General features: G+C 41.1%; 1 protein-coding gene across 3 annotated transcripts in view; it reads right to left on the reverse strand.

The window, feature by feature from the left end:
- Nucleotides 1-21,155: 21,155 nt before the first annotated feature.
- LYPD6 (LY6/PLAUR domain containing 6) overlaps nt 21,156-27,851 on the reverse strand; it is a 140,587-nt gene continuing 133,891 nt past the window's right edge. For all 3 annotated transcript variants that reach the window (XM_033111690.1, XM_033111691.1, XM_033111689.1), the window contains 2 exons: nt 25,972-26,102; nt 21,156-24,107 (listed from right to left, as the gene is read on the reverse strand). In XM_033111690.1, coding sequence (XP_032967581.1) covers nt 23,940-24,107; nt 25,972-26,102 — 299 coding nt within the window. In that variant the 3' untranslated portion in view covers nt 21,156-23,939. The remainder of the gene's footprint in view (nt 24,108-25,971; nt 26,103-27,851) is intronic.

The raw sequence follows: 27,851 nt of genomic DNA on the forward strand, positions 1-27,851 counted from the left end.
CATTCTTTGCCATTTCACTCCTGCTTAGGGTTCTGCAGTAGGAGCCCCAAAATGAATTTCTGCTTCTCCCCATCACCTGGCTGTTCTACTTCATCCTTCATTTCTCAGTTTACCCATCATTCTCTCAAGGAATTCTTTCCTATTTTCCATGACTGAGTTATACTTTCTCCTTTGTACTTGAAAAGTTCTCTGTGTGCACCTCAACCTTGCAGCATTTATCACTCTAGTATAAATTTGTCTTACTTGTTTGTCTCCCCTTTGAGACTGCTGGCTCCTTAGGGAGGGGTTGAGTGGAATCATCGTGAGAGCTCCAGCTGGCAGTTCCCAGCCCTGAGTACATGCTTCCTTCATGTTTGCTGAATTTTATAGATTCTTGGTCCAGACAGGGTATGCAGTAGGGATCTCTGCTATCAGAGGACAGAATGAGGGTACTGAATGCCTGAAGGTGCCAGTAGGAAATATTCCAGACAATTGAATACTTAGCCTGGAGCTGGACTTGCATTTCAGACTCATTAATATTTAGTCTGAAGCTGATTTTCAGGGCAAAAAAAAAAAAGGAACATCTATTTTTAAAAAGCAGCTGATCTTTAGGCTTGCCTTTTTTCCTTGTTTTATCTCAATACACAAGTAGGGAAAGTTGGCACAAAAATCATTCAAAATTGGATTTTTATTTTATAGCCTTCCCTCAAAATTCCCCATGTAAGTTTTCCATATAAAAAAGCCAAGCCTCAACCCTATGGAAAAACCACCTATAGATATTTTCCTGTTTTTGCCACCTTCACCAATTTTGGAAAATGGAAGAGCCACAGTGGACCTACATATTATAAGTAACGGGGAAAAGATGGGTGGTAAAAACCATACTCTCATCAACATTGACCTTAACCCATTCCTAGTTTTAAAATCATAATGTGATTGATGCCCTTGGCTTGAAAGTTACCAGTCAGAACACGTCAAAAGGCATAAGCTCCACTCTGAGGTTTGAGAAACACATGTTTCTGGGACTCACACATACAGCGGAGTCTAAGGCCCTGAGGTAGGTTGTCTGCTGGTTCCTGAGTGCTCAGGGCCCCTTCCCATACTCTGCCTGCTCCAGTGGGAGGAATGTACCACTCTCCCCTAAGGGCAGTGGGTTGGCCACATGACTTGCTTTGCCAATGAAATGTGAGTGGAAGTGAAAGTCTAAAGATCCCAGGAGAAAACTCTGAGAAATATGGTGGCCTTTCTCCTCTTGTTCTCCTTTCCCTTTATGGAAAGAACATGTTCCTGAAAGAGGCTGCTCTTTTAACCTGAATTCCAGAATACATAAGATCCATGGAGCCAACTTGCAGCTCATCTGTAATGTAAGCAAGGAGAAAAACAAAACAAAAGTGCTTTGTTTTTTAAGCTAATAAGGCTTTAGGGTCCTTGGTTACCGTAACATAGCCTACTAAAAAAATGACCAATGGTGAATTAAAAAATTACAATAAAATAAAAATGTGCTAACTCACTAGAGGCACCAGACTGCTTGCCGGTCAACCTGTTTTCTGCTATCAACAGCAGGAGCTCTAGAAAGTGAGGGAATTTTGCCATAAGTTGGCCTCTTTTCTTCTGCAAGGCTAGTTGTAGCAAATACTCTCTTTCTGGTGCACAATCTGGCAAGAAGTCTCATGGATCTTTTTATTTTTTTTAATTCATCTCAAAGATCCAGAATTTTCTGAGTCCAGGGAAAGCTCCAGTGTTCCACTTTAACAAATTTAAAGGGAGATCTTTAACAAATCTTTCACAATGTTGCAAGAGACCATTGCTGTTTGAGCAGAGCAGATTGTTTCCTATCTTTTCTGTATCACTGGTGGGAAAAACTAGAATTTCCTAAATTAGAGTTATTATTTTTCCTATTGATTTTGCCATTATTGACCCCCAGCAGTCTCTCCAGGAAGATAGAAAGATTTTCATTAAATATTTCTTGAATGTGAGTGTAGCCCCGAGCCTGCCTGTGGTCATCTTATTGTACAAGAGCAAAACAAGAATTTCACAGAGGAAGAGAGAAAAAAAAGCAGTTTCATGGAAACATGGTGCTTGGTAGGGTGCTGTTCTGGAGGAAACAGAAACCGACTAGGGAAGGTGATAAAAATGTTCTACAAACACTAGGAACGTGAAATGAGCCAGGTCTCTTATCAGTTTTAGGAGAATCAGTGCATCATTTTATTCAGCATACATAGGGACATTCTGTATATTAAAATAACTTTCTCAGTATCAAACATGTATATGTTACTGAGAATTCAACATGCTATTCCTATTTGCTATTATTATAGGTACATATTTTAAACAAAAAAAACGGAAACACATGACTATAATGGTTGCTTTAATTTTTAGCATGTTAGTTAATATTATTAGAAATTGAGTAAAAAACAGCATTTCAGCTTCTTTAGAAATTAAGGTCGGATGTGCTCTTTTACAGTAAATCATCTGCCTTTGGTATCAGCTCTCTCATTTGAGCTCCCCTCACCTGAGTCCTTTGCTTTTTTTTCCCCTTTCTTCTTTTCTTTGCTTCTCTTCTACCTCCTACCCTTTGCTCTGGACAGCTGCAATCTTCTTGCCTGGTGTTCATTTCCCATCTCCACTGTCATCTACCAGATCTCCTCAAACCTAAGAGGGGCTGTGGTGCAGCAGAAGGGGCTCTGAGCTTACAGTCGTGGGGGTTCGGATTGAGTCCTCCACAATGCTGTGTGCCTTGAGGTAAGTCACACAACCTCTCTGTGTAACCATGACTTCATCCATCAAGTGAACTGAGGATGTTTGATTTGATTATTTCTAGAGTATATTGCAAACTTTCAGTAATATGAATCTTCCTGCTCCTGTACATATCAAATGTCAATTTGAGTTGGCTCTAGTTTTCTTAAGCTATGTTTGTTACTTATTATTATTGTTATTATTATTATTATTACCGGCATTTGGGCTTTAAAAATAGGTATTCTGTTTTATTCAACAGTTGCTTTTTTAAAAATATTTAAACATAACATTGACTATCCTTATGGTGATAGTCCTACTTTGTAGATGTTTAAAAAGTTCAGAATATTAGGTTGCAGACTTCTGAGGAGGTGGGGGAGGCGAGAGTGGGGGGTGGATTTTCTTCTGTCTGAAAATGGCAAGTGAGTTCATCCCAGTTGCCAGAGGACCATAAGCTACTCTGAACAAAATTTCAGCATCTATTCTGCAAAGGCAAGAGTGTTGACTTCCATTTGTGCTCCCAGCATTCTTTTCTTTATAAGCCAAGGCCTAGGCAACAAAAGGTGGTAGTGTTATATTTACCTCTCAGCTGGTGGAATAAAAGGGAAGAAGAAAAATCAGGCACGTCAGAGTCAACCTAACCCATGTTTAACACAACTGAGAAATGGTATCCAGGCTTGTTTTATGCTATTTGAGTCACGATCTGATATATATTGGGTGCCTGCCGCCTTCAGAAAACAGTGTGTCCTGCAGGTCATCAATGGCCCGTCAACTCTCTCCTGGAAGTTAAAGTGACTTATCCCTTGAGCTGCTCTCTTCCCAATTATTCCAAGATTGGCAAGGTCATTAATCCCTCTTATCCACACATCTCCTACTTCCTTCCACTGAATTAATTTAAACATTCTTGTGAATATTTCCTAATGAGAAAAAAACAGGTCACAAAGATAAAATATTGATCATACCAAGTTTAGAGAAAGTATATAGAGATTGACAGTCTCATACACTGTTGGTATAGGCCTAAATTTGCACAACTTTCTAGAGGGTAATTTGGCAGGACAGGTCAAAATCTTAAATTCATAAAAACATTTCACTTCTACTAGTTAACCTAGAGTTATCTCAAGAGTATGCACAGTTGTTCATTGTATAACTGTTCATGAGAGCAAAATCTAGAAACAAATTTTAGGATATGATTAATGTGAATCAACTGGGGATGAGTTAAATAAATTATGGCGCAGTGAGACAATGGAATGCATACAACCACTTAAAGAATGAAGTAGACCCCCATGTACGGGCAACAAAAGATACCCCTATGTACTCATCTTAAAAGGTATATTGCAGAACTTGTTTTCTACACATATATATGATACCATTTACGTAATTATACAAATATATTTTAAATTGCTTGTGTGTGCATTAGAAAATATCTAAGAGCATGCTTAAAAATTATTCGTAGAGGTTATTGGGCAGAATGGGAAGAGGTGGGAGTAGAAAGGGAGGAAGGTTTTACTTTTCTAGTTAAAAACTTCTCTACTTAACTACTTCATATTTCAATGCTCATGCATTACCCTTACATAAAAATGTTTCAATTTTACTTTTTTTACTAACTAGAAACATTTTTTAGAAGGAAATACTGAAATAAATTATGATACAACCATAAAATGTAATACTAACCAACCATTAAAAATTATCTCCATAACTCTGCTTGCCGACAGAAAAACGTTTGTGATGCATTGCTAAATTTAAAACGCAGTTTCCAAAACAAAATGAACAAGAAGGTGAGCAAGAGAACCATTGGAGTCTCAAGGACACGCTCCAGGTTGAGTTCTTTGTAACACCAGTGTCCGCACGGTGCCCCGACGCCGGTCACAAAGGTACCATTTACTTGATACTTACTGCGTGCCTGCACTATGCTCGGGCTTACATCGTTTATGGTTGATCTGCCCGACAAACTCATTTATCCCCATTTTACAAGCAAGGAGATTGAAGATTATGGAGGGGGTTTCACTAGTGAACCTTGGATTCAAACCCAGATATGTCTTCCCAAACCAAAAGTTTTGTGTAAATGAATCAACAAATCAAAAAATGACAGACTGAATCACAGAAGATTATAGGACTACACCAGATTGAATTAGTACAACAGTGAATATGGAACTCATATTCAGGGAGAAATCCTTACCCAGTCACAACACCTGAGCAGTAATGAGAGTGGGCTCTAGACCAGACGTTGAGTCCTGATTTTTTGACTTTGGGCATAGACTAGGAAATAAACACTGGAAGGGTCATTAGTGATCACATAGTTCACTGGTTTTCAAACAGTAAGTTGTAACCCATTAGTGGTTTCAAAAATCAATGTAATGGGTCACAACATGGATTTTTTAAAAATAGTGAACCAGAATAAAATGGAGTATAGAAAATATTGGACATAATGCATGTAGTGAAGGTCCATATATTTTTGTGAAACATATTTTAGTTGTATTTTTAATTTAAATTTTGAAGATTTTTTTAAAAAAAGACATAGCTACCACACAATATGATGTTTTAGGTATACACCACAGATATTCAACATTTATATACCTAAAGAAGAGATCCATGATAAGTCCAAAAACCATCTGACACCGTACCACGCTATCACAATCTTATTGACTATAATCCCTATGCTGTACATTACATCCCCATGACTTGTTTGTTTAATACCTAGACATTTGGACCACTTATTCCCCTTTACCTTTCCCCCCGCTTTTCTAAGTTTTCAATTACAGTTGACCTTTAATATTATTTTATATTAATTTCAGGTGTACAGCGAAGTAGTTAGACATTTATATAATTTAAGAAGTGATCCCCTGACTAGTCTAGTACCCACCTGGTACTATACATAGTTATTACCATATTATTGTCCCAGAGGTCACTTAAGTTATCCTCATTTTTTGTATTATTATTTTTTCTGTTCTGATTGGGTGTTTTCTGCTACCTTACCTTCTAAATTGCTGATTCGATCCTCTGCTTCATTTAATCTACTGTTGACACCCTCTAATGTATCCTTCATTTCAGTTATTGTATTCTTCATTTCTGATTGGTTCTGTTTTGTTTTCTGTCTCCATTTTTGTGTTTCCTATCTCTTTGTTGAAGTTCTCCCTGAGATCACTGATCATCTGTATAACTATTGTTTTCCATTTGGCTTAGTACTTTTAATGGAACTTTGTTCTGTTCTTTTATTTGGGACATGTTTCTTTGTCTCTTCATTTTGGCTCCCTCCTTGTGTTTGTTTCCATGTATTAAGTAGGGCCGCTACATCTCCTGGTCTTAGTAGAGTGGTCTTATGTAATAGGTGCCCTGTGGGGCCCAGTGGCATAGTCTCCCTGTTTATCTGAGCCGAGTGCTCCAGGTGTGTCCCTTGTGTGTATTGTGTGTTCTCCTGCTTTAGTTGAACCTTGGTTGATGTTTGTACATCAATGGAAGGAATTGACCCTCGGACTGGATTGCTTTTCTTTAGTCTACGAATGCACCATTTCATTAAAAATTACAAAAGTTTTTCTCTCCTCAGGAGCATAAGGAATGCCCTCCTCCTCCCCAGCTTAAGGTGCAGACATTTCATTTCTCCCTGGCCCTTAGCTGTGATCACTTGTGCTATGAGTCCTTTTAATTTGAGAGGATAGGCCCAGTGAGGGCCCAGAGAGTAGGACTCCTGATAAGAGGCACAGTCAGAACAGTGTAGCTGGATATGGGATACCCAAAACCAGAACTAAACTAAGACGCTAACTAGGTATTCCTAGATTACTGGGTTTCCAACGTTTGCTTTTTTACCACCATCAGCCCAGACATGTGTGATCTGGGCATTGGCAGTGCTACGATATCCTTAGAGGGACATAGAGAAATAATAATGCTAAAAAACCGTAATACTTTTCACAGTTTACAACCTTCTTCACAGAAGTTACTCATTTGTTCATTGTAACTGCTTTGGTTTAGATGTGCTTCTCCTTATCCTACCTTGTTCTGCTCCCACTAGGATTGACCTGAGCTAGAATGTTCATTTTTAATCCTATTTTTAATCTTTACTTATACACTCACTCAAAGAACAACCTGAAAGCCTTGATCCATTGATTTTTAAGGAAGGCTTTGCTGTGTTCTGCAGGGCTGGTGTGCATGGATTATTCAGCGGTTCTCCATCTATTGAGCCTCTGCATTTGTATCTGACTTTTCTATTCCATTTACTATGTTTCCATGGGATCAAAGCTTTCTGCTCTCTGTTCCCACGAAAGGCATTTTAAACCTCTGTTTGATGTTTGGTCTACAAATAGATTTCCCATTGGGCGGAAACCCTGGCATCATGATGATTCTTGTATAACAGTATGCATAGCCCAGCCCTATCCCCAATGTAGTCCACCAGTATTAACACTAGATCACTTCTTTTGCAATAAGGTCAAGGTTAGAGGTGATCAATCAACACTAGACGAGCCAAGTCAGGTCCCCTTCTATTCTAATTCATTTCTTACTGTTTGAAATAAGTCAAATAGTTTATGAACTTAAAACCTAAATCAGATGAGACTGCTATAGGTTTATTCAATTCAACAAAAATTGCACAAGCAGTTACTATGTGCCAAATACATACTAGATGCAGAAGATTCAAAGATGATGTTCCCTAGCCTCAAAGAAGCCAACTAGGAGAGATCCACACATACACAAATCTAGTAACTTTTTTAGTAAGCTCACTGTGTGCTAGCTTCAGCACTAAGAGCTTTCCACAATCTTTTTTGATTCTCAAAATAATGCAAAGAACTTTGCCTGCGGTCACTTAGCTTTTTGGTGGCTAAGCCATGACTCGGGACCAGGCTTGTTGATGCTCCTTCCATTTCAAAATTCTCCCTTTGACTACAATATATACCGTATTTTCTGGATTTGTAACAATCATTGTAAGATGTACCACTGGCTCAATAACATGTTAAACCAATTGCAAATAACATACTTTGAACCCTCAATTACATTCTATTCTATTGAGTCTAAGCCTTCCTTGTGTTTAATGTCTTCCAAATCATTTTTGACCAGTAGTTCCAAACTTTTGAGAGCAGGAGGAAGTCAGGAGGAAGAGAGAAGCGAGAAACCTCTAAAGCCTTCGAAGTCAATGAAAGCATTAAAACCTCCCTTCCTTTTTAGCACAACATTCTCATATATTCAACCAACATAGGTTGGAGAGTGAGAAGCAGAGAGGCAGGAAATGCATTTTTTTTTTTTTTTTAGCTTCTTTTTTTCTCCAAGAAAATATGCAGCTCCCCACTCCAGGAGCTGAGCAGACATGCTGAGACAGAAGTTCCCTGCTCTAAATTTCCTTTATCACAGACCAAGCAGGTGCCCTGCACCTGAATGCCTGCATGCTGTAATGCCAGACAAAGGCAGGTTTTCAAATCCTGCCTAGAGGCCAAGGTGGGTCCCCTGGGCTCACAGACATGCTTTCTACCCAACTCCAACCTGAGGGGGTGTCAGTAACAGGCCCAGACTTGACAAGTCTCTGCTGGGCTTCCATCTGGCTTGCTCTCCAGGCACAGAGAACTGATGTACTCCAAAGTTCCTGTGTCTGGAGGACTCGACCATGGCTTCCTCAGGTGTTGAGAGAAGCCAGCTTTCAGCCATGCTTTCTGCTCATTCAGAACTTGTCAGGATTTTTCTTAAGTGAGGATTTGCTCCCTGGAGCTCTGGTCAGACATACCCTTCTGTGGATAGCTGTAATACTTGTCTTCCATTATTTCTTTATCATGGAGGATTTTGTGTCCTAAAAAGGAGAGGAGGGCAGGGGATGTCCTAGAACAGCCCATAAGGGCCTAAAGAAACTCACAAAGAACCCACATATTCTATAGCAAGTCCCAGCTCAGCTACTCTGAACCAGTAGTGTTCCTAGGTGGCAAGCAACAGAAACTGTCTCTGCTAACTTAAGGAAATTATTGGAATAAAAGGGCGTTGGTTAGAAGGATACAGGGGAGCTCACAGAATTGAAGGGAGGGTGAAAATACAAGAAAGGACAGAACTAGCTCCAGGTATGAGGCTGGTTCCTGCTGCTTTACAGCTCTTGGCTTTTGTTGCCATTGTTACAATTAGAAGGCAGCCAATTCTTCCATAATAACTGCTTTCTTTGTCAAATGCTAATTTTAGAATTAGAACATGGATTATAAAGCATTGTATCAATGTTAAATGTCTTGACTTTGATAAGTACACTGTAGTTATCATAGAGAACATCTTTTTCTTAGGAAATGCTTGAAGTATTAAGGGGTAAAGAGGCATGATGTATGCAACCTTCCTTAAAATGGTCTGAAAATAAAAAATAATTATTACATTACTAGAGAGAAAGAAAGAGAATGATAAATCAGATGTGACAACATTTAAAACTTAATGAATCTTCATGAAACTTTTCTGTAAGTTTGGAATTATTTTGAAATAAACACCTAAAAAAAGAATTTTTAAAAAACTCCTGCTCTCCAGATCTTTTCATCTAAGGTCAGTATAATCCAAATCTCTGGGGGGTGAAACCCCAACATCAGGAGATTTTATACTGCCCATGGGACTGCAGTGGGCAGCCAGGGTTGAGAATCAGGCTCCAGGACTCTGAGGTCTATTTGTGTTAACAGCTGAAGACGAGCCTCCAAATTAATAACAACCATTACTTTAATTATATATATGGAATCTTAACTATTTATATTATATTTATGGTTTTCATTACAAAAGTAATATAACCACATTACATAAAAATTGGAAAAAATTTTTTTAAAAAGGAAAAGCTACTACCATACCATATGCAATGAGACTATTTTGTTTTATGTCCTCCAAGTATTTTGTTAATGTATATATTCACTTCCCAGATAGTATGAAACAGTGAACATATGACTTCAGTGCTGCTATTTTTATTTGACATTGAAAATGTCTTCAGAGCAATCATTTTTGATGATAGCAAGTGGATGTGCTGCTATTGACTTAACTATTCCTCTGCTCTTGCACATTTAGGTTGTCTTGCATTTTTATTTTTTTATTTTATTGTTTGAATTACAGAGACTCTGCAAGAACAAATTTGTTCATAGCAGTATTTCCATATTTCAAGCCCTTTCCAGAAGTAGGATTATTGGGTCGGGATATGGACGTTCTGATAGCCCTCAACACATACTGCCAAATTACTTTGCAAAAGAGCTTAAAAATTTATACTGCGACCAGCAAGAGATGTGAGTTTTGCAGCATTTGACATTACAAAATTCTGTTGCAAATTTAACATGTGAAAATGTGTCCGAAGCAGGCCAGAACTGGTAGAAGGGAAACCTTGATTTTAACTCTCATTCTGTCACTAGTCAGTTATGAAGCTTAGAGATTACCCCTTAATATTTTTCATCAATTCATGTATTTATTAAACAAATGCTGATTCAGCACCTATTGGGTTCCAGGCACTTTGCTCAGGATTGGGGATGTGGTCGTGTTGGAGGCTGGGGTTCCTGGGAAGCAAGTGGACTCTGAAATGGAGATTAGTGTGCAAGAGAGTGATCAGGGAGTGCTTTGGGGATCAACACCCATGGAAGGGAGATGCGGGATTAGGCAGAGGAGAAAGTGGGCTGCAACCAAGTCTCAATGAAGCCACAGCCAACCCCATGTGCAACTGGGGATGTGCCCTCAAAGCTATCCCAACTTGGGGTGAGGAGGCTGGGCCTATATATCCCCACTTTTGTTCAATGACTGGGAGGCTGCCCTGGGAAGTAAACGTGACCTTGGGTGAGACAGCTCTCTTCATCCACGTCCATCCATGAGGAGGACTGCTAGCTAAGGGGCTGTAGGTCGCAATTCTCTCAGAGGTTGTAGATATAAGTCTTCATTCCCGAAGGGAGATCTGGTTGGTGCCTCCCACTATGACAAGTGGTGGGCAAACAGACAATTGTTCCTGCCCCATGAAGGGGGAATAAATAGACACTGATATTAAACACATACAGACACACACACTGAAAAACTCTATGGGAGGAAAGTTCAGGGTTCCATGAGTGTAGATAACAAGGAGACTCGATCTAATCTGGGGATTTCAAGGAAGATGTCCTTGAGCAAGTGACATGCCAGCTGAGATATGGAGGACAAAAATGAGGTAACAAGGTCAAAGGTGAGGAGGGGTGAATAGTACATTCCCTAGGCCATGCGGAGGACATTGTTTTTCCACCCACATAAACAATGTGAAACCTTTGAAGGGTATTAAGCAGTTGGGTGACATAATCCAATTTGTGTTCTTACAACTATTTCTGGCTATGAAAAATAGATTGAGATGGGGCAAGAAAGGATGGGTGAGACGAATCAGGAAGCTAGGAACTGTGGTCATAGTGGTGAAAGTTGACATGGAGAGAAACGGATAGATCTGGAAGCAATACAATAAATAGGGCTTGTTAATAGATTAGATTCGGGCAATGAAGAAGAGGGAGTGTCAGGAATGACCCCAGGTTTCTTGTCTACTCAGCTGGACGGGGTCACTACTATTCACTGAGATGAGGGTCCTGGGGAAGGTTGGCTTCAGCGTAGGTGATACATTTGGTTCAGATTGCTCTTGAGCTTGAGGTAACATACAAATGATATGTTGGGAAGGTAATTTGGGGATAGCATTCTAGAATTCACAGGAGGAGCATGAGGAGGGGGTATACATTTGGAAGGCACTAGCCAATGGCTGGAAAGTTAAATAACAGGCATAGGGAAAACACCTAGGAGAGATGACAGAGTAAGAAGGACACTTAGTGCCAGCCCTTGAGAAACCCAGACATTTAAATTTGTCTGGAGGAAGATGCACCATCAAAGGAGATTTAGAAAACAAGGGCAGTAGAAAATCTCCTGGGATAGGATGGTTCCTGGAACCCAAGTGAAGTGATTCAACAAGGAGGGAGTAGTGGAAATCCTGAATGATGCTGAGAAGTTAGGTGAGAAGAGGACTGAGAAGTGAGTGACACGGGTTGAGTAGCTTGTCCTTCATTAGTGAATTCTGTGAATTCACTGTGGGGTCAGAAGACAGATTGAGTGGGTGAGGTTTGAGTGGGTGGTGAGGAAATAAAGACAATGAGCATAGGCATCTTTCAAGAAGTTGGGCTGTGGAGCATAGTAAAGAAAGGGGGCAGCTAGAGGGGGAAGTAGGGTGCAAGTAGATTTTGCTTTGTTTTGCCTTTATGATGTTAGAATGTGGATGGGAGAGAAATAGTACAGTTGAAGAAGCTGCAGATGTGGGAGTGGGGAGTAATCTGTACACTGAGGTCCCAGTGGAGGGTGGAGGGAAGGGGATCCTGTGCACGAGGAGGGACTAACCTCGTGCACGTCCCTGGAGGGACAGAGAGCATTGAGGCAGATGGAAGGAGATACACGGTTTGGTGGCAGTCAGCTGAGGTGTCCGCTATTGCTTTTTTCTATTTTCCATGTAAAGTAGGAGGAGCACCATCTGTGGAGAAAGTTGGAGGTTTGAGGACTGTGGAATGAAGGGGTTAGACTAAATACTTTGTAAAGTTCTCCTGCCCCGACTGCCTGCAATTTCCAAGTTCAAGGCACTGATAAAGCGTAGTTGTGGTGGAAGCTGAGAAGGGCGGTGGGCTCTATAGGCCTGTCCTGGTAAGACTCTGTTGGTCAAAATCTTTGCTCTAGATGGAAATAAACATCTTTAATACCCCCCACCCCCAGGCTACTTCTTAGCTCTTTTGCTTGGTAACCTAGTTTAAATGAATTACTTCTTCCTTCTGGGCTATGTTGGGAGGCATCAGTTAGTGCAGGGTAACATGCATAAACTTGGCTAAGATTGTGTGCTTTTTTGTTTTTTATTTTTGTCTTTTTTTGGGGGGAGGAACTATATCCACAGGGAGTATTATATAGGCAAGATCCTGTTATGTCAGTTTGATCTGGTAAATTCATAAATGTTTATTCTGTATCCTCTGTGTACTAGATTCTTGGAGTAAAGCAGAGAATAAAAAGGAAATATTACTCAACATTAGTAGAGCTTAGAGTGTAGTGAGGAGTCATAATAATAACTAATTAAACAATTATAAGTGAGTAAAGTGTCATGGGGGAGAAATTTTGAGTTCTATAGCAATTAACAGAATTTTAGAGGTGAGAGAAGACTCCCCAGGGAAGGTGCAGTTAATTCAAGACATGAAAAATGAGCAGGTGTTTGACCAGTGAAAAGAGTTAGGTGGTAGGGAGGGGATAGACAGCAAAGGGTCACAGACACTAAATTTTACAAAATCCATGAGGTCAATCTTGAGAGAAGTTGGTCATTAGCTGTAGATGACTATGATTTGAAAGTTGGGTGCCCGTGGACCAGTCCGTGATTTATTTTTCTAGATCGGTCTTCACTAAATTGTTTCTGTGATTATTATTGATCATCCCTGATGGATGGTTAGCCTTTCGTGTCTTGTAGCTAATGTATTCCCACTAGAGTCACCTGAGGTAGGAGGAACTTTACTAATTGTCTGGGTTTTAAAGCACCCAGACCAACTAGATTAGAATTGCTGGACATGAACCTGGTTGTTATTTTTTTCGAAAGCCCCTCCCCCCCACCCCAGGTAATTCCAATGTGTACTTGGCATTGCGATTTACGGCTATGGAGTTCTGGGAGATGTGGGTACACACTGGGGTTTCGTCTCAGGATAGCAAATCTCAGGTCTCAGTCTGAGGGTGCCGAATTAGGGCAGGAACATTTGCTTCCCTCAACTCCACACTCTTGGGGAAAGTACCAGCAGGCATTCTTGCTTCCACCAGATCCAAGGGATTTAATTTTTGTACATGTTTGAGTTTTAACAGGGTTTTGCACTTTTGTGTGTGTGTATGTGTGTGTGTGAAATTTGCACTAGTCTCAGTAATTGGGGCCTTAAATCTTGCCTAGTTCATTTACAGGGACTCCAACCACCTATCCACCCTTGCCCTTCCTGCAGAGGCCTTTGTCATGGTTCTCAAGCTGGTGGGGCAATGGGTGGAGCCTCCTCAGCTTCTCTCTTACTGATGTTCTCTCCATGGCTCCCAAAGTTGGAAGTGTTATTACCCATAGCGAGCTACAATCTTTCATGCAACCTACTCTCTTAGGCCTTCCAAAGTTTGCCCTGTTCTTTCAACTTTACTTTGTTCCCTTTGTATCAGGTACCAGGAATAAAGTGCCCCAGATAACAGGCTGAAACTATCAAAGCAAAAGTATCCACGGTCATACACCAAAGAAGCATTTCCCAGGCCAAGTAAAATGCTCACCTCTGTGTACCAAAGAGTAAGTTCCTGTCTTCTACAAATTTGAGGGTATTTGTCTACCTTATTTGTTCAGTGGGTAGAATCACTGAACAGGGAACCTGGGGGCCCTAGTACAAATCAGATTCCTAGTAGGCTGCCTGGGTAGCTTGGAGCCCTGAGGTGGTATGTAGAGGCCCTCGCTGTCCCCTTCCTATAAAATGAAGGTGGCAATAGGCCAGGTAATTTGACTAGAAACTCATGTTGGCTGTTCTTAACAGATTCAACCATAGCCTGGGCTAAACACAGTAGCTAAGCATTTCTCCTTGACTTTTAATACTGCAATAGACCTTTCAGTTCTTCAGATAATTTAATTTAGAAGAGAGTTTCTGGGAGGTCTGAATCACACATTTTACTTTGGTCTCAGGCTATCTTGCATCAAGGAGGGTGCGTCACTACATAGCACACTTGGTATTTAGGTCAGTGGTATAACATACACAGGGTCAGTAATTAATTAAATATGATATTATTGTCAGGGATGGGCCCAACCCTTTGAGTGTTTAGAAAGACTAAAAGGTGGGGATAAGCCCAGTTCTGAGGTGTGTCAGTGCCAAGCCTGTCTGAGTGAGTCACAAGTGAGCCCAATGTGTTCTCAGACCACTGAGGTCTACTCAGCACCTCTTTACCCAAAGCACCTCAATGCAAAGCACTTCAAGCATGATCCCTCTCCTTGAGAAACTCGTCTTCACGTGCCACTGTGGGATGTGGCCCCTCGTTGCTCACTCAGTCCTGTTTTATTGCTGGGAGAGGCTGGGGTAGAGGCAAAAACAAGCTGATGGGTAGCTGTGAAACTGGACCAGTAGCCACGGCCCAGTGAGCTCCAGGAAGAAGGCAGATGGGGTGTGGGGTGTACTCAGATTCTGGGTGCAGACTTCCCATGAGGAGCAGTCATGCTCCTCTGTAGAGAGTAAGGTGATTTTGAATTTTTCTCCAAGATGAGTGGATTCATTGAGGGTTTGACTTATTTTTAGCCTTTCTTTTTGCATCATACTATACTCTGCTGATCTTTTGTTCATTTTGCCTAAACTGAACAGAGTTGCTTTACATACACACCGTCCCACTTTGACAAAATGATCCCTGTCACCTCCACAGGAGGACTTCAGTGGAGGCCTGAATTCCAGGCCCAAATATGACTTTTGAGGCTGACTTCTGACACTGGACATGCCATAAAACCTGAGAAAACCATTTTTGAATAATTAGTAATTGGGCTGGCCCAGTGGCTCAGTCAGGTTGTTGGAGCGCAAGGTTCATAATACCAGCATGGGTCAGGGAGCTGTGTCCTACACAAGTAGACTGAGAAACACCGGCTTGATCAGGAGGTGGTGGGGGAGGTGGAAGAAGGGAAAAAAGAAAAAAGAATAAGTAATAATCTCTAATTTAGACAAATCATTCTGTTTTTTTGTGGGTTTTTTGTTCGGACATGATTTTGAAAATGATTATTTCCAGTGAATATATTTCTTCTCAAGTTAAAATGAATAATCTATGTTCTCATTAGGCTAGCTTGCTTTCTTGTTTGCCCTTTCCAAATTTATTCTCTGCCCTGCCCTGTGCAGATAGTCCTCGTGGTATTGCCAATCCCACAGTGAGTGTGAATGAGGAAGAGAGGAGACCTCTCGACTGTTTTACATTGCTTTTGTCTTAATTACTTTGTGCATCAAGAAGGGACATTTTGATGAGTTGTATCTTTTTTTTAATGCTAGCAACGTGGCTTGCTCAGATACAAATGATCTGGGTTTTCTGGGGTTCTTTTTCCTCCTGTATAAAATAACAAGATGTTTTCTAAGGTCCAGTGTATCTCTGACTTTGTGACGTAAGAAATGGCTTTTTATTAAAAGCCATTTTAATGGGGGTGGAGCCATCATGCATGTCATCCTGGTGACAAGTGTGTGTGGAACAAAGAGTTCTGGATCAGTAATCAAAGTCCTTGTATAAACTACAAGGACCTCCCTTAACCATTCCTAAGCATTAGCTGTGAAAGCTGTAAATGGGGTTATGTTGATCTGAAGCATTACATATGAAAGTGCTTTGAAAATAAAATCATACACAAGAATCGGGAGGAACAATTTAAGATGGAGGAGTAGATAAATGCTGTGCTTGCCTCATCCCGTGAACACATCAAAATTAAAACTAAATTATAGAAAAATCAACCTGGAGAACATCTGAAGTCTAGCTGAACAAAAGTTGTATAACGAAGGACATAAATAAGCCACATCAGACTAGTAAGAGAGGCGGAGACGCGAAAGGGCTGGTCCCACACCCACCTGTGGTGGTTGAAAATTGGGAGAGAGATCTCAGCCACAGAGGTTCCCCATGAAGGAGTGAAAAACCCCAGCCCCCCACACCAGGCTCCCCAGCCCGGACTACTGGTGCCAGAAAGAGAAGCCCCCACAACCTCAGGCTGTGAAAAACAGTGGGGATTCTGACCATCCGGGTGACGGAAGGCTGTGGGAAACCCAAACAACCTCTTAAAGGGCCTGCGCAGGCACTCACCCTGAGCTCCGGCGGAAGGACAGTGACTCTGGGGACATCGAGACATATGGTGAGAGACTGAGTTCTGTAACTTTGGGGCGAGAACTGAAGGGACAGTCCCCATTTCCCTGTGTGGGGCCCTTCTTCCCTGCAGCTGGCAGGAGGGAGCCATCTTTTCTCTCTTAACTCCACCCCCACAGGCCACGGCTGAATCTGATTGGCTTGTTGAGCTCTGCTGCTCCACCCTGTTGACCAGCTGAGACCCTGCCTCACCCAACTTGCGTAACTGCAGGAGGCTTTATCAGGGACTGAAGCTCATAGGAGCTGGCTGGTGGCAGCAGGCTCAGAGTATCCTGGCTTTTGCAGCGCTAGCCCAGACCCAGTACTGGTGACAGCCATGCTCAGTTCACATTGTGGCCTCTCCCATGTGCCTCCAGGTACAGCACAGGCAGTGACCAACTGTGGATCACTTTGTAGCTCCTACCAGGTACTCCCCGGTTGGTCACAGGCAGTGGCTGACCTGGGCCTGCACCAGAGCCCTTCGCAAGAGGTCCCAGAACCAACATACTTGGAGGTTGGCTTCAGACCACAGCAGAGCACCACCCAATTAGACCCACAAGTGGCAGTCTCAAGAGGCACCCGAGCCCCCTGGGGCAAATGCAGCTCCATGGGTTAAGCCTCCCACATAGCAACCCATAAGCTGTGAACATGGCCAAACCTGACAGTCAGTCAGCCTGAGGGTCAATACCACCCAGTGACATGCCAACAGCAATCAAGGTTCAACTATAACTGGAGGGCACACACAATCCATACAAGGGACAATCTTGGAGCACCCGGCTCAGGTGACCAGGGAGACTGTTTCACTGGGCCCCACAGCACACCTATTACATAAAGCCTCTCGGCAAGACTGGGAGACATAGCAGCCCTACCTAGTACATAGAAACAAACACAAAGAGGCAGCCAAAATTAAGAAACAAAGAAATACATCCCATGTGAAAGAAGAGAACTCCAGAAAAAGAAAAAATGGAGGCAAGCAACCTACCAGAGATAGAGTTCAAAACAATGGTTATAAGGATGCTCAAGTAACCTAGTGAGAACTTCAACAAACAGATAGCAAGCATAAAAAAGGACATAGAAACTATAATAAAGAACCAGTCAGAAGTGAAGAATACAGTACCTGAAATGAAGAATGCACTAGAAGGAATCACCAGCAGATTAAATGAAGCAGAGGATCAAACCAACAATTTGGAAGATAAAGTAGCAGAAAACACCTAATCAGAACAGCAAAAGGAAAAAAGAATTTTGAAAAATGAGGATAGTTGAAGAGACCTCTGGGACAACCTCAAGCATAACAACCTTCACATAATAGGGGTACCAGAAGGAGAAGAGAGAAAGCAAGGGATTGAGAATCTATTTGAAGAAATAATAACTGAAAACTTCCCTAACTTGGTGAAGGAAATAGATACACAAGCCCTGGAAGTGCAGAAAGTCCCAAACAAGATGAACCCAAACAGACCCACACCAAGACACACTGTAATTAGAATGGCAAATGTTAAAGACAGAAAATCTTAAAAGCAGCAAGAGAAAGACAGCTAGTAACTTATAAGGGAGCTCTCATAAGATTGTCAGCTGATTTCTCAACAGAAATTTGCAGGTCAGAGGGATTGGCAGGAAATATTCAAAGCGATGAAAAGCAAGGATATACAACTAAGACTTCTGTACCCAGCAAGGCTATCAGTTAGAATCAAAATATAGATAAAGGGCTTCCCAGATAAGAAAAAGTGAAAGGAGTTCATCACCACTAAACCAGTATTACAGGAATCTTAGAGAGACTTCTTTAAGACCAAAAAATAAAAAAAGAAAAGGAAAAAAATGAACAAAATGGCAATTACTACATATCTATCATAATTCCTTTAAAAAATGTAAATAGATTAAATGCTCTAATCAAAAACATAGAATGGCTGAATGGATAAGAAAACAAAATCCTTACATATACTGCCTACAAGAGACTCACTTCAGTTTGAAAGACACACACAGACTAAAATCAAAGGGATGAAAAAAGTTATTTCATGAAAATGGAAATGGGAAAAAAAATCTGGGGTAGCAATACTTATACCAGACAAAATAGACTTTAAAACAAAGGCTATAAAACAAGACAAAGAAGGACCCTATAATCCCACTCCTGGGTATTTATCTGAAGAAACTCAAAATGCTACTTTGAGGGGACATGTGCCTCCATAAATCATTGCAGCATTGATTACAATTGCCAAGATGAGGCAGCCTGGGTGTCCATCAGTGGATGAACAGATAAAGAGGAGGTGGTGCATATATATAATGGAATATTGCTCGGCCATGGAAGGGAATAGGTTCTTGCCATCTGTGGCAACACAGATGGACCTGGAGGGTGTTGTGCTGAGTGGACTATGTCAGACAGAGAAAGACAGATGCAATGTGATTTCACTTATATGTGGAACCTAAAGAACAAAATAAGCAAACAAACAAAACATAAACACACTCATAGACACAAAGAACATTTTGATGGCTGCCAGATGGGAGTGGGGTTTAGGGGTTGGGTGAAAAAAGGAGAAGGGATTAAGAGGTACAAATTGGTTGTTACAAAGTAGTCGTGGGAATGTAGGGTATAGCATAAGGAATATAGTCAATAACATGGTAATAAGTATGTATAGTGTCAGACAGGTACTAGATTTATCGGGGTGATAGACGGGAGAGGGGTTGGAGGACAGGGTGAAAAGGTGAAGGGATTAAGAAGTACAAATTCATAGTTACAAAATAGTCATGGGGATGTAAAGTACAGTGAATAGTCAATAATATGGTAATAACCATGTATAGTGCCAGGTGAGTACTAGACTAGTCAGAGAAATCACTTCTTAAATTATATAAATGTCTAACCACTCTGCTGTACACCTGAAATTAACAGAAAATAATGTTGAATGATAACTATTTGAAACACCAAAAAAGTGTGGGGAAAGGCGAAGGAGAATATGAGGTCCAAATTTCCAGGTATAAAACAAGTAAGTCATGGGAATGTAATGTACAGCATAAGGAATATAGTCAATAATATTGTGATAGCATAGTATGGTGTCAGATGGTTGCTGGACTTACGGTGATCATTTTTTTAGTTATATAAATGAACAACTATGGTGTATACCTGAAACTGATATAATGTTCTATGTCAGCTATATTTTTTAATAAAAATCTTAAAAAAAAAAAAAAAAAGAATCAGGGTTGCTATTAGGAAAATAGCAAAGAAGCTCCAGAAATCATTTCTCGGTCTCTGGATTTTAAGTCTCTAATCAGCTTAAATTATAGTCACATTGAGATCCCTCTCCCACACAATTTCAGCAACTGCAATGGAATTAAAATAACAATAGTAATCTGCTAATGGGAAAGCCATAAATCGAAAAGCTAAGAGTAACTGCTGCAAATGAAGGCTTGATTTGAACGACATTTTAGAAATTGCACTGATTTTGTAACATCAAATTGAAGTTAGAAATTTTTATATTAAAAAAAAACCCAGAACCTGTTTTCCAGTAGATTCCAGTGGAGAATACTCCAGGCTAAAGCCATGATGCTTTATATTCATGCTTAGTCCTGCTCCCAAATTGCTATGCAAGCTTAGAAAAATGGCTGAACCTTTGAGATCCAAGTTCTCCCAATTAAAAAGTGGATTAATAACATGCTCAGAGTTTTCCATATGTCACTCCTAGTAGGTCAGTTAATTTATTAAGAACGTTTATGAAAGCGCTTTAGGTATTTCAGGTTAAAGTTACCATAACATAGCCAAGGTACCAAATCTGGTATTCCATACCTGGTGTGCCCTAGATGTTATTTGTAAATAAAACCTTATAAATGTGTTAGGAAAGAGATACAAAATGTCTTTATAAAGTGAAGGATCCTTTTGAAACCCCTTGGGTTATCATGCAAGTCTATGTTTTCAAAACCAGATTTTCTAAAAGCACAGTCTACCTTTGGTACTGCTTACATTAAACACACAAATCTATTCAGAGAGGTTAGTGATCAGAGCTATCTGAATGTAAGTATGACACTCTAAGAGCCCCAACCATGTCACTGATCTAGAACCTAATAGAAAACTTTTAACTTTGGGAAAAACTTGTGTTTCCCTGGAAACTTCAAAATATAGGATGTTAAAGAATAACCGGGAATCACAAACAAGCTGGAGTTTTTCAAGGTCACTTTCAATGTCTATTATTTTACTGTGAAAAATATAATAAATCCATTGTATAGATGAAAATGACATTTATATTATTCAAATATTTATTTCCTGTTGCAGAAGAAACCATCAAGGGAAAATGCTTTCTATTTATCATTAACATAATTCACCCCAAGAATAGAATAAGATTTTCAAATAAGAATAAGATTTAAAAATAGTGGGACACACACACACACACACACACACATACACACACAATCTTTTTATATTCCCTGATTTAACAAAAAAATGTTCTGCAGAAACTGTAAACGTGATTGAAAAATCGGGTAATCTTTCTTTCTTTGATTTTCTGCAGCACTTACTGTCCGTATGAATTATTTGGCATGAGTGAATTATCTTGTATCTTTTCATGCATGTACTTCTTGTCTGTATGACTAAAAAGTAAGCTCCTGGAAGGAAGTTCCCTGTGGCATTAAGCCCAACGCCTTGTACATAAACCCTGAATCATGGGGTGACGTGTGCATTTGCAGGCAGGAGCCTAGTGAGATACACTTAAAACCTTTATTCATTGATTTACAAAATGTACAATATTTACAAAATTTAGGCATTCATCCCATATTGACATGAAGGTTGTGGGGAGTCTAAAAATAAATAAGTAGCACATAGGTTCATATACACGTCGCGGCTCTTTGCACTTTAAGCTGCCAAGAATAGTGGGATTTAATGGAAGGTTTACTGTGGTAGAAAAGTCAGACGGATGACCAGTCCTGGGCCTTCCACATGAATGAATGGCAATTCCGTGGCTCCTTGAGGCTGGGAATGGTGAGCAAACTACTTTCTTTAAAGAGAATAAAACGCCAGCCATTCTGACAGGCATACAGGGTGCAGGCAGCCACATCTGTGTGCAGTTTGCAGTGACCCCCTGGGGTGGCAGATGACACCTGTAGACCCGGTCCCTGCACACCAGCCAGGGAGGCTTTGGAGTCCACATTTTCTCATTAAGAACCAACATTTGGACTTTGTCTCTTATTCAAATTGCATGCAGTGTTTGGATGGTGTCAGTGGAGAGTGACCATGCACGAAAATGTAGGTGTAGAAATGTACATCATCAAATTGTTACTGTCTTATACCATCTTCAGATGTAGGATCAACCTGTCTCCTCTTTTAGCAAGAGGAATGAATGAGGAAAACATACCTTCACCCCTCCCCCAAAGAAAACCCACCTGGGGACACATGCAAATGACGTTCTGCAGAGGCAGGACTAGACAAACTCCACATGGTAAGAGGGGCAAATTCCCATGAAGCCTCATACCGGGGGTAATTCCACCTTCCCTCCACTTCATTCCTGCCTCATCCCATATAACTTAAACAGGAAGGAAAAGGCTTCATGTTCTTGAGCTTCTTAGAGCCTCGGTACCTTCATCCGTAAAGTGGAAATACTAAAACTATTCCTTACACGGTTCTTGCAGGAAGTACACGACCTAACTTATGTAAAGTGCTTAGCACAGCCTGGCACATAAGAGGCGCTTAATAAATGTCTTACTTTCTCTCCCTCTTCTTCCCCACTCCAGTTATAAGCAACGTATGGATAAGCCTGCCAAACTCTGATTTAAGGCCATTTTATGCAATTTCGATAACTGTGTATCAGAGTTACCACTGTCATTTCAGATTTGGTCCCTGAGGAGGTCTCATTTTCTGAGCCAGAGACATTTTCCTGTCAGGGCACACGGACCCTGACAATACAGTCCTCTGTATCAGCAGCAGCTCCACCAAATGCGATGCAAAAACGCCCATAACCCTGCAGAGAAACTCGTACCAGTGATTGTCACCCAAATACTTCTGGAAACACACCACGGAGGAAACCATGAGCAAAAAGCTCGAGGCCAATACATTACTCTTGCTCACAACATAAGGAACATAAGTAACTTTTTTCAACACTGGTGCCAGTATTATACATCCATATATTACAAGCTCTACCACTGTTGAAAAATAAGTATCCTAATTTGATCATTTTTTTCAGAATAAAGAATCTTTATAATATATTTTAGTTTCTAGTTATGCCATACAAAAATAAATATTGTATAAATGACTTACAAGGAAGAAGAAAGAACTGTAACTTGGGGTGCCAAAAATGTAGGACAGATAGTGAAACTTTTACCCTCTACTTCAAAAGTAAACATCTAAAAGAAAGAACTTCTCACTGGGTCTCCTTTCTAGTCACACCATCACCCCACTGGTCCACCTACTTCTCACCCTAGGATACTAAGTGTTCGTTCCCTAATCTCCAGACAACTGAATGCAGCATCTTCTCCCTAAAGTCACTAGGGATTTGAAAGAGGAAGCACGGGGAGGGCTCTCGGTCAGCATAAATTACAGACGGAGGAAGATCTGGCGGAGCCACTTACTAGAGCCTCCCAGAACTAGGATTCCTCCACACATTCTCCTTCTTTTCATTTTGAAATCCTCTCTCTGTGTAAATTAGCTAGGTCTGAATAGAACCCCATGACTGGAGAAAACAACCCCATCCTGCTTGGGACACCCTGAACACCCATTGATCCAGGTAGACTCCATGATCTCGAGGTGCACAACTAGGTGCCAAATTCAGCCCGATCTCACCAATTATATGAAGGGATAAACAGCCACTCTATTGCTGCTAGTTCCATTACGTTGGGAAAAATTCTTCTGCAGCCACTCCTCCCCGTATACACCAAACTTTTATGACTGCCTTTTTATTTCCCACACAGAGCAGAGGGAATATGATTCCCACCATTGGAAGGAGAATGTTGGAAAAATTAAATTGAACAAATTTCTTACTACTTTTCTAGGGAGTTAGTATCTCCAAGGAAATAGTCCATTGATTTTGCAATCAAAGATTTAAAATTCTAAAACTCTAAGTGAATTCATGATTATGTTTAAACCAGTGGTCCTTTACCTTTCTCCAGAGAAACACACAATTATTCATGTCCCTATAACATACTGCCTAACGTCTCAGAGGGTCCCAGGACCTCCTGTGGCTCATACATCTACTCCAAGTTAAGAGCTCCAGATCTCAACAAATGCAGAACTATTTCTTGGAGTGAAAACAAAGGGTTGTGGTATAAAACTCAGGGTCTGTTTTAGGGGCAGGCTAGCTATGATGAGGTCTTGGACTTGAAATGGACACATGGAAGCAATGACCGTTCCTCATGGTAAGTGGAAATGCTTGGCCGTGAAGATATTCTCGAGCGTTGTGGTTTCACATGTGTAACTATTGTCAGGCCAACAACTCATGCATGACTATGGACCATCACTATCCCCATGGATCACTACTACATGTGGTGACTTGGAGCTGCTACAATGTGAGTCCCAACCACATCCACAAGCAGGACACTATCAGTGACATGCACTGTGGGTGCCCACTTGTCTGATTGATGGGTGACGTTGTGGCAAACGTGGCATCGGTTTCATTTCGGGGGAGTGGCAAGTTACAGATATTTCCTTCACAACAGGAAGTACAGACCTGAAAGAAAGGAAGAGAGAGAGAGAATGATGAGGAGCTGGCAGATCTTGGCAAGAAGCAGGAGGAGACAGCAACCCTGCATTTAAAGGGGAAGGATGAAATTTCACCAGGAAGCAATGTAGTCAAAATGAAAGCCCCCAACTAAGCATCATGGGACACAGGTTCTCCTTTTGACATCCCACCATCTGGTTATTACAATTTTACCACCTTCCCAGGTCTCAGCTACTCCATCTGTGAAGTGGGGATTATAATACTTACCCTGCCTCTCTTGAAAAGGCTCTTTCTGAATATTGAGGAAACTGTTAAGAGGGCCACTTTCACTTGCCAAATTTTCACAGTGAAAGTGAAGTGGCAACAACCCAGATAATTTCAATATTTACTTTCATTAGAGTTGTCTAAATAATTCTCTCCATTCTCACGGGTGAGTTAAGATTGGAAGGGTTTTCATTTATGCAATTATTCCTGCTTTATACAGCTTTACTTGTGGATCATAAGAAAGAAATAAACCCAAAGAATTATTGACAGGCGTTATTTTAGGTCATGGCTACATTAAGTACAGACCAGCAGCTTCAGGATCAACTGGGAGCTTATTAGAAATGCAGAATCTCAAGTTTGCCCAGAAATTGAATTAGAATCTGCATTTTAAGAAGGCCCCCGAGTGGTTCATATGCACAGTGGTGTCTGAAGACTCTGTGATGGTTAATATCCTCTAGTCATTAGCCTCCAGAGATTTCAAGCTGGTCACCACTGACACGGGCTGGGAAGACATTATAAAGTTGCGGACGTAAACTAGGGGTCAGAAGTGAGTTTGAATTCTGTTTCTATCGCTTACTAGCTGCGTGACCTAAGCACATGATGTCATTTCTCTGATCTTTAACTTCCTCCTTGGTAAAGGAGCCACAATAATGCCTGAGAGCTAAGGCTACCTTGTTTGGGGTCAGGTAAAACCCTTGGGTTTACCTTTCAGATTTCAAACATAGAGCAAATAGGCAAATTATACTTTAAAATTTAATTCTTAGTGTATTTGACAAGTCTCTAGAAAAATTAGGTGTCTATCTCCTTGAGAGAAAGAAACCCCTCGTCACAGAGTGTTCCAGGGTATCTGAGCTGGCCTTGTCCCCCAACTCCCAGGAAGGCGGCCTGATGGGGAGAAGTGGGCCGTCTCCAAACAAAGGCCGAGGTCTGATATACAAGCTCATATGCTCAGCCAGCTTGGAAGGACCAGCAGGAGAGTTGGGGGCCTTCCCCAGTCCAGCACTCAGGCCTCCTTTCTCTGATTCTTCTTATTCTCCTTCAAGGCTGCCCTCAAAGGTCATTTTACCCTGAGTGCTCCTGTGCAGGCACCAGATGGAGGTTAGGGGAGCAAACCCACAAGAAGGTGGTTCTCTCATCACCTACTGGAATGAGATGGGAGCCAATGTATACCTTCTCCAAATCAGCATTCCACAGAAGACACGAGCCCCACTTTACAGAAACTTATCAAAGCTCAACGGCCTTGGCCATCCCCACGGGAATGAACTGCTGGTCCATCTGCAATGCTTTCCCATGGGCATATAACTTGTCCCTGCTCCTCTTCCTTCTGGTAGCTTTATGACTTTCTTCTGAGTGAGTAAAGGGCTTACAGTAATTTTCCACACCCTCTTGGTGTTGTGTTTACACAATTTGTGCTGGTTATCCTATGACCTGGTATACATTTGTATTCTTGTAGAGCAAACAGGAAAGGGGGCATCTTCTCACAATGGCATAAAGACAGTGAAAAGCCAGCCTACGTGGGGAGGTAAGAATTGGCTCGGGAGCACTGGCAGGCATCTGAGATGGAGGAGGCTGACTAAGCTGCACTGGTCACTTGCTTTGTTGCCCAGACCTTGTGGCCTTCATGCTCAGAGTCTCTGCAGCCAGTGGACAAGCATTCTTCCAGCGGAACACAGCGTTTGGTGACAGAGATGCTATTTCCTGTGACTTCCATGGTGTGCTGAGTGTAACAGTATCTGGTCTCTGTCAACACAGAAAAGATGTTTTAATTGACATAGAAAATATTAGTCTAACCTGCCTGAAAGGGAAACAGCAGGAATGTCAACACTACAAGTCCTGAAAATATCGAACAGCAAAGGGAATGTACACTGTGTTGGGCTTATGTCCAATCCCAAACTGTCCTTGGAGAGACCCACTTCATTCGCCATGGTGGGAGGAGAGCCTTCTGAAGACTACTGGTCTTTGCCCATCGTAATCCCCATAAACCAAGACCTAGTGGCATCATTCTTTGCCTGTCAAAAAATTTTGCCACTGTACTGATTTTTATTTTCAGGGGAGGAGTGGTTTGGAGGGATGATTTAAGGTGTGAGAGTCATAGCAATTTTCAGGAAGATGAAGTGACGAAAAAGTTCAAAGAACACAGAGTTATAGATAAGATGTTAGGCAGGTAACGGAGATCTTCAAGGAGATAAAAGACTATAATAGAGGCTGATGTGTGTGTGTGTGTGTGTGTGTGTGTGTGTGTGTGTGTGAAACAGTTCTTCCCAAGATTAAAAATAGAGTCATTGTATCTGGAGAAAATGACTTTGTCCAGAAGAAAGAACTTCTTGCCTAAGAGCATGGCTGGATTCTAGAATTCATTACAGAAGACAACTAAGCCAACAATGAAGGTGTCCCCAAATTAAGGAGCATCGCTTCTCCCTAGCATGGCTCTGTGTCATTCCAGGAAAGCAGATGAAGAGAGACCATGATACGAATATCAAGTGGTCCCTCGAAGTTTTAGGAATCTGAAAACTTGAGATTTCTTCAAAAATTCCATGAACAATTTCTTAGTTGTAATTTAAAGACTAAAGAAAAATGGCTTTGTCATTGTAATTTTTAAGTCCTCCAGGCGGAGTTCAGCTTTCTAAGCCTGGGATTTAGTTGAATATTCCTGTTTCATATTCAGATTGAAAAAGAAAATGAATAATTCTTAAGAAACATCACTGAGCTGTTTTTCATCCGTATCTTGGACCCAACTTTGCATACTTTACACAGTTTGGATATTTAGTGGCTGTTATGGAATTATGACTTTTAATGATATTTATTAGGCAATAAAAACTCCCCCCACCATATTCTGTCATAATTTTGGCAACTTTTAGCCAATGTATAACGTCCAAACAAGAAAGCTGAATAGTTTTGGGTTCTGAGAATGAGCTAATACAGACCGCACTGACACATGCTGGGAGTCATGAAAATTCAGGGGTTTTAACCTTCTAGATACCCACATGGGACAGGAACCTGAGTGGCTTCTGATTGAGTCTTGCTAAGGGCAGCGACTCTTCCAATGGTTACACTCTTGGTGGGTGTGCCTGGGCTGAGTCTGTCAATGCTCTACCCCAAATACTGTCCCCACACTGCATTGCACCCTGACCAGAATTTTGTCAGTTGGAATCAGGTCAAGGCATTCCTTAGCTTGGATCTTAGAGCACTCTGTCGGAGGGGCATCAGTCAGGTTCCCCTGTGAGCTCACAAGAAATGGTGAAAGCTTTAACCTGGCAATATTTCTCTCAAAGCCTTAAAATATTTTAAAATTGAAGGGATGGTTTTATCAATGAAGAGGAGATGGCAGCTCTTGTCTGAATTTTTTTTTTTTAAGGATTTGACAGATTTTAACCTATGGAGGCCAGTGACCTGAGGGATTTACAACATCTTCCAAAGAAGACTGGTTTAGTTCTCTGGTATCAGCTTGGACATTTATGGCCATCATAGGTACACTTTTCCCACCCCACC

Source organism: Rhinolophus ferrumequinum, chromosome 8 (genome assembly GCF_004115265.2).
Source record: "Rhinolophus ferrumequinum isolate MPI-CBG mRhiFer1 chromosome 8, mRhiFer1_v1.p, whole genome shotgun sequence".
Classification (NCBI taxonomy): domain Eukaryota; kingdom Metazoa; phylum Chordata; class Mammalia; order Chiroptera; family Rhinolophidae; genus Rhinolophus; species Rhinolophus ferrumequinum.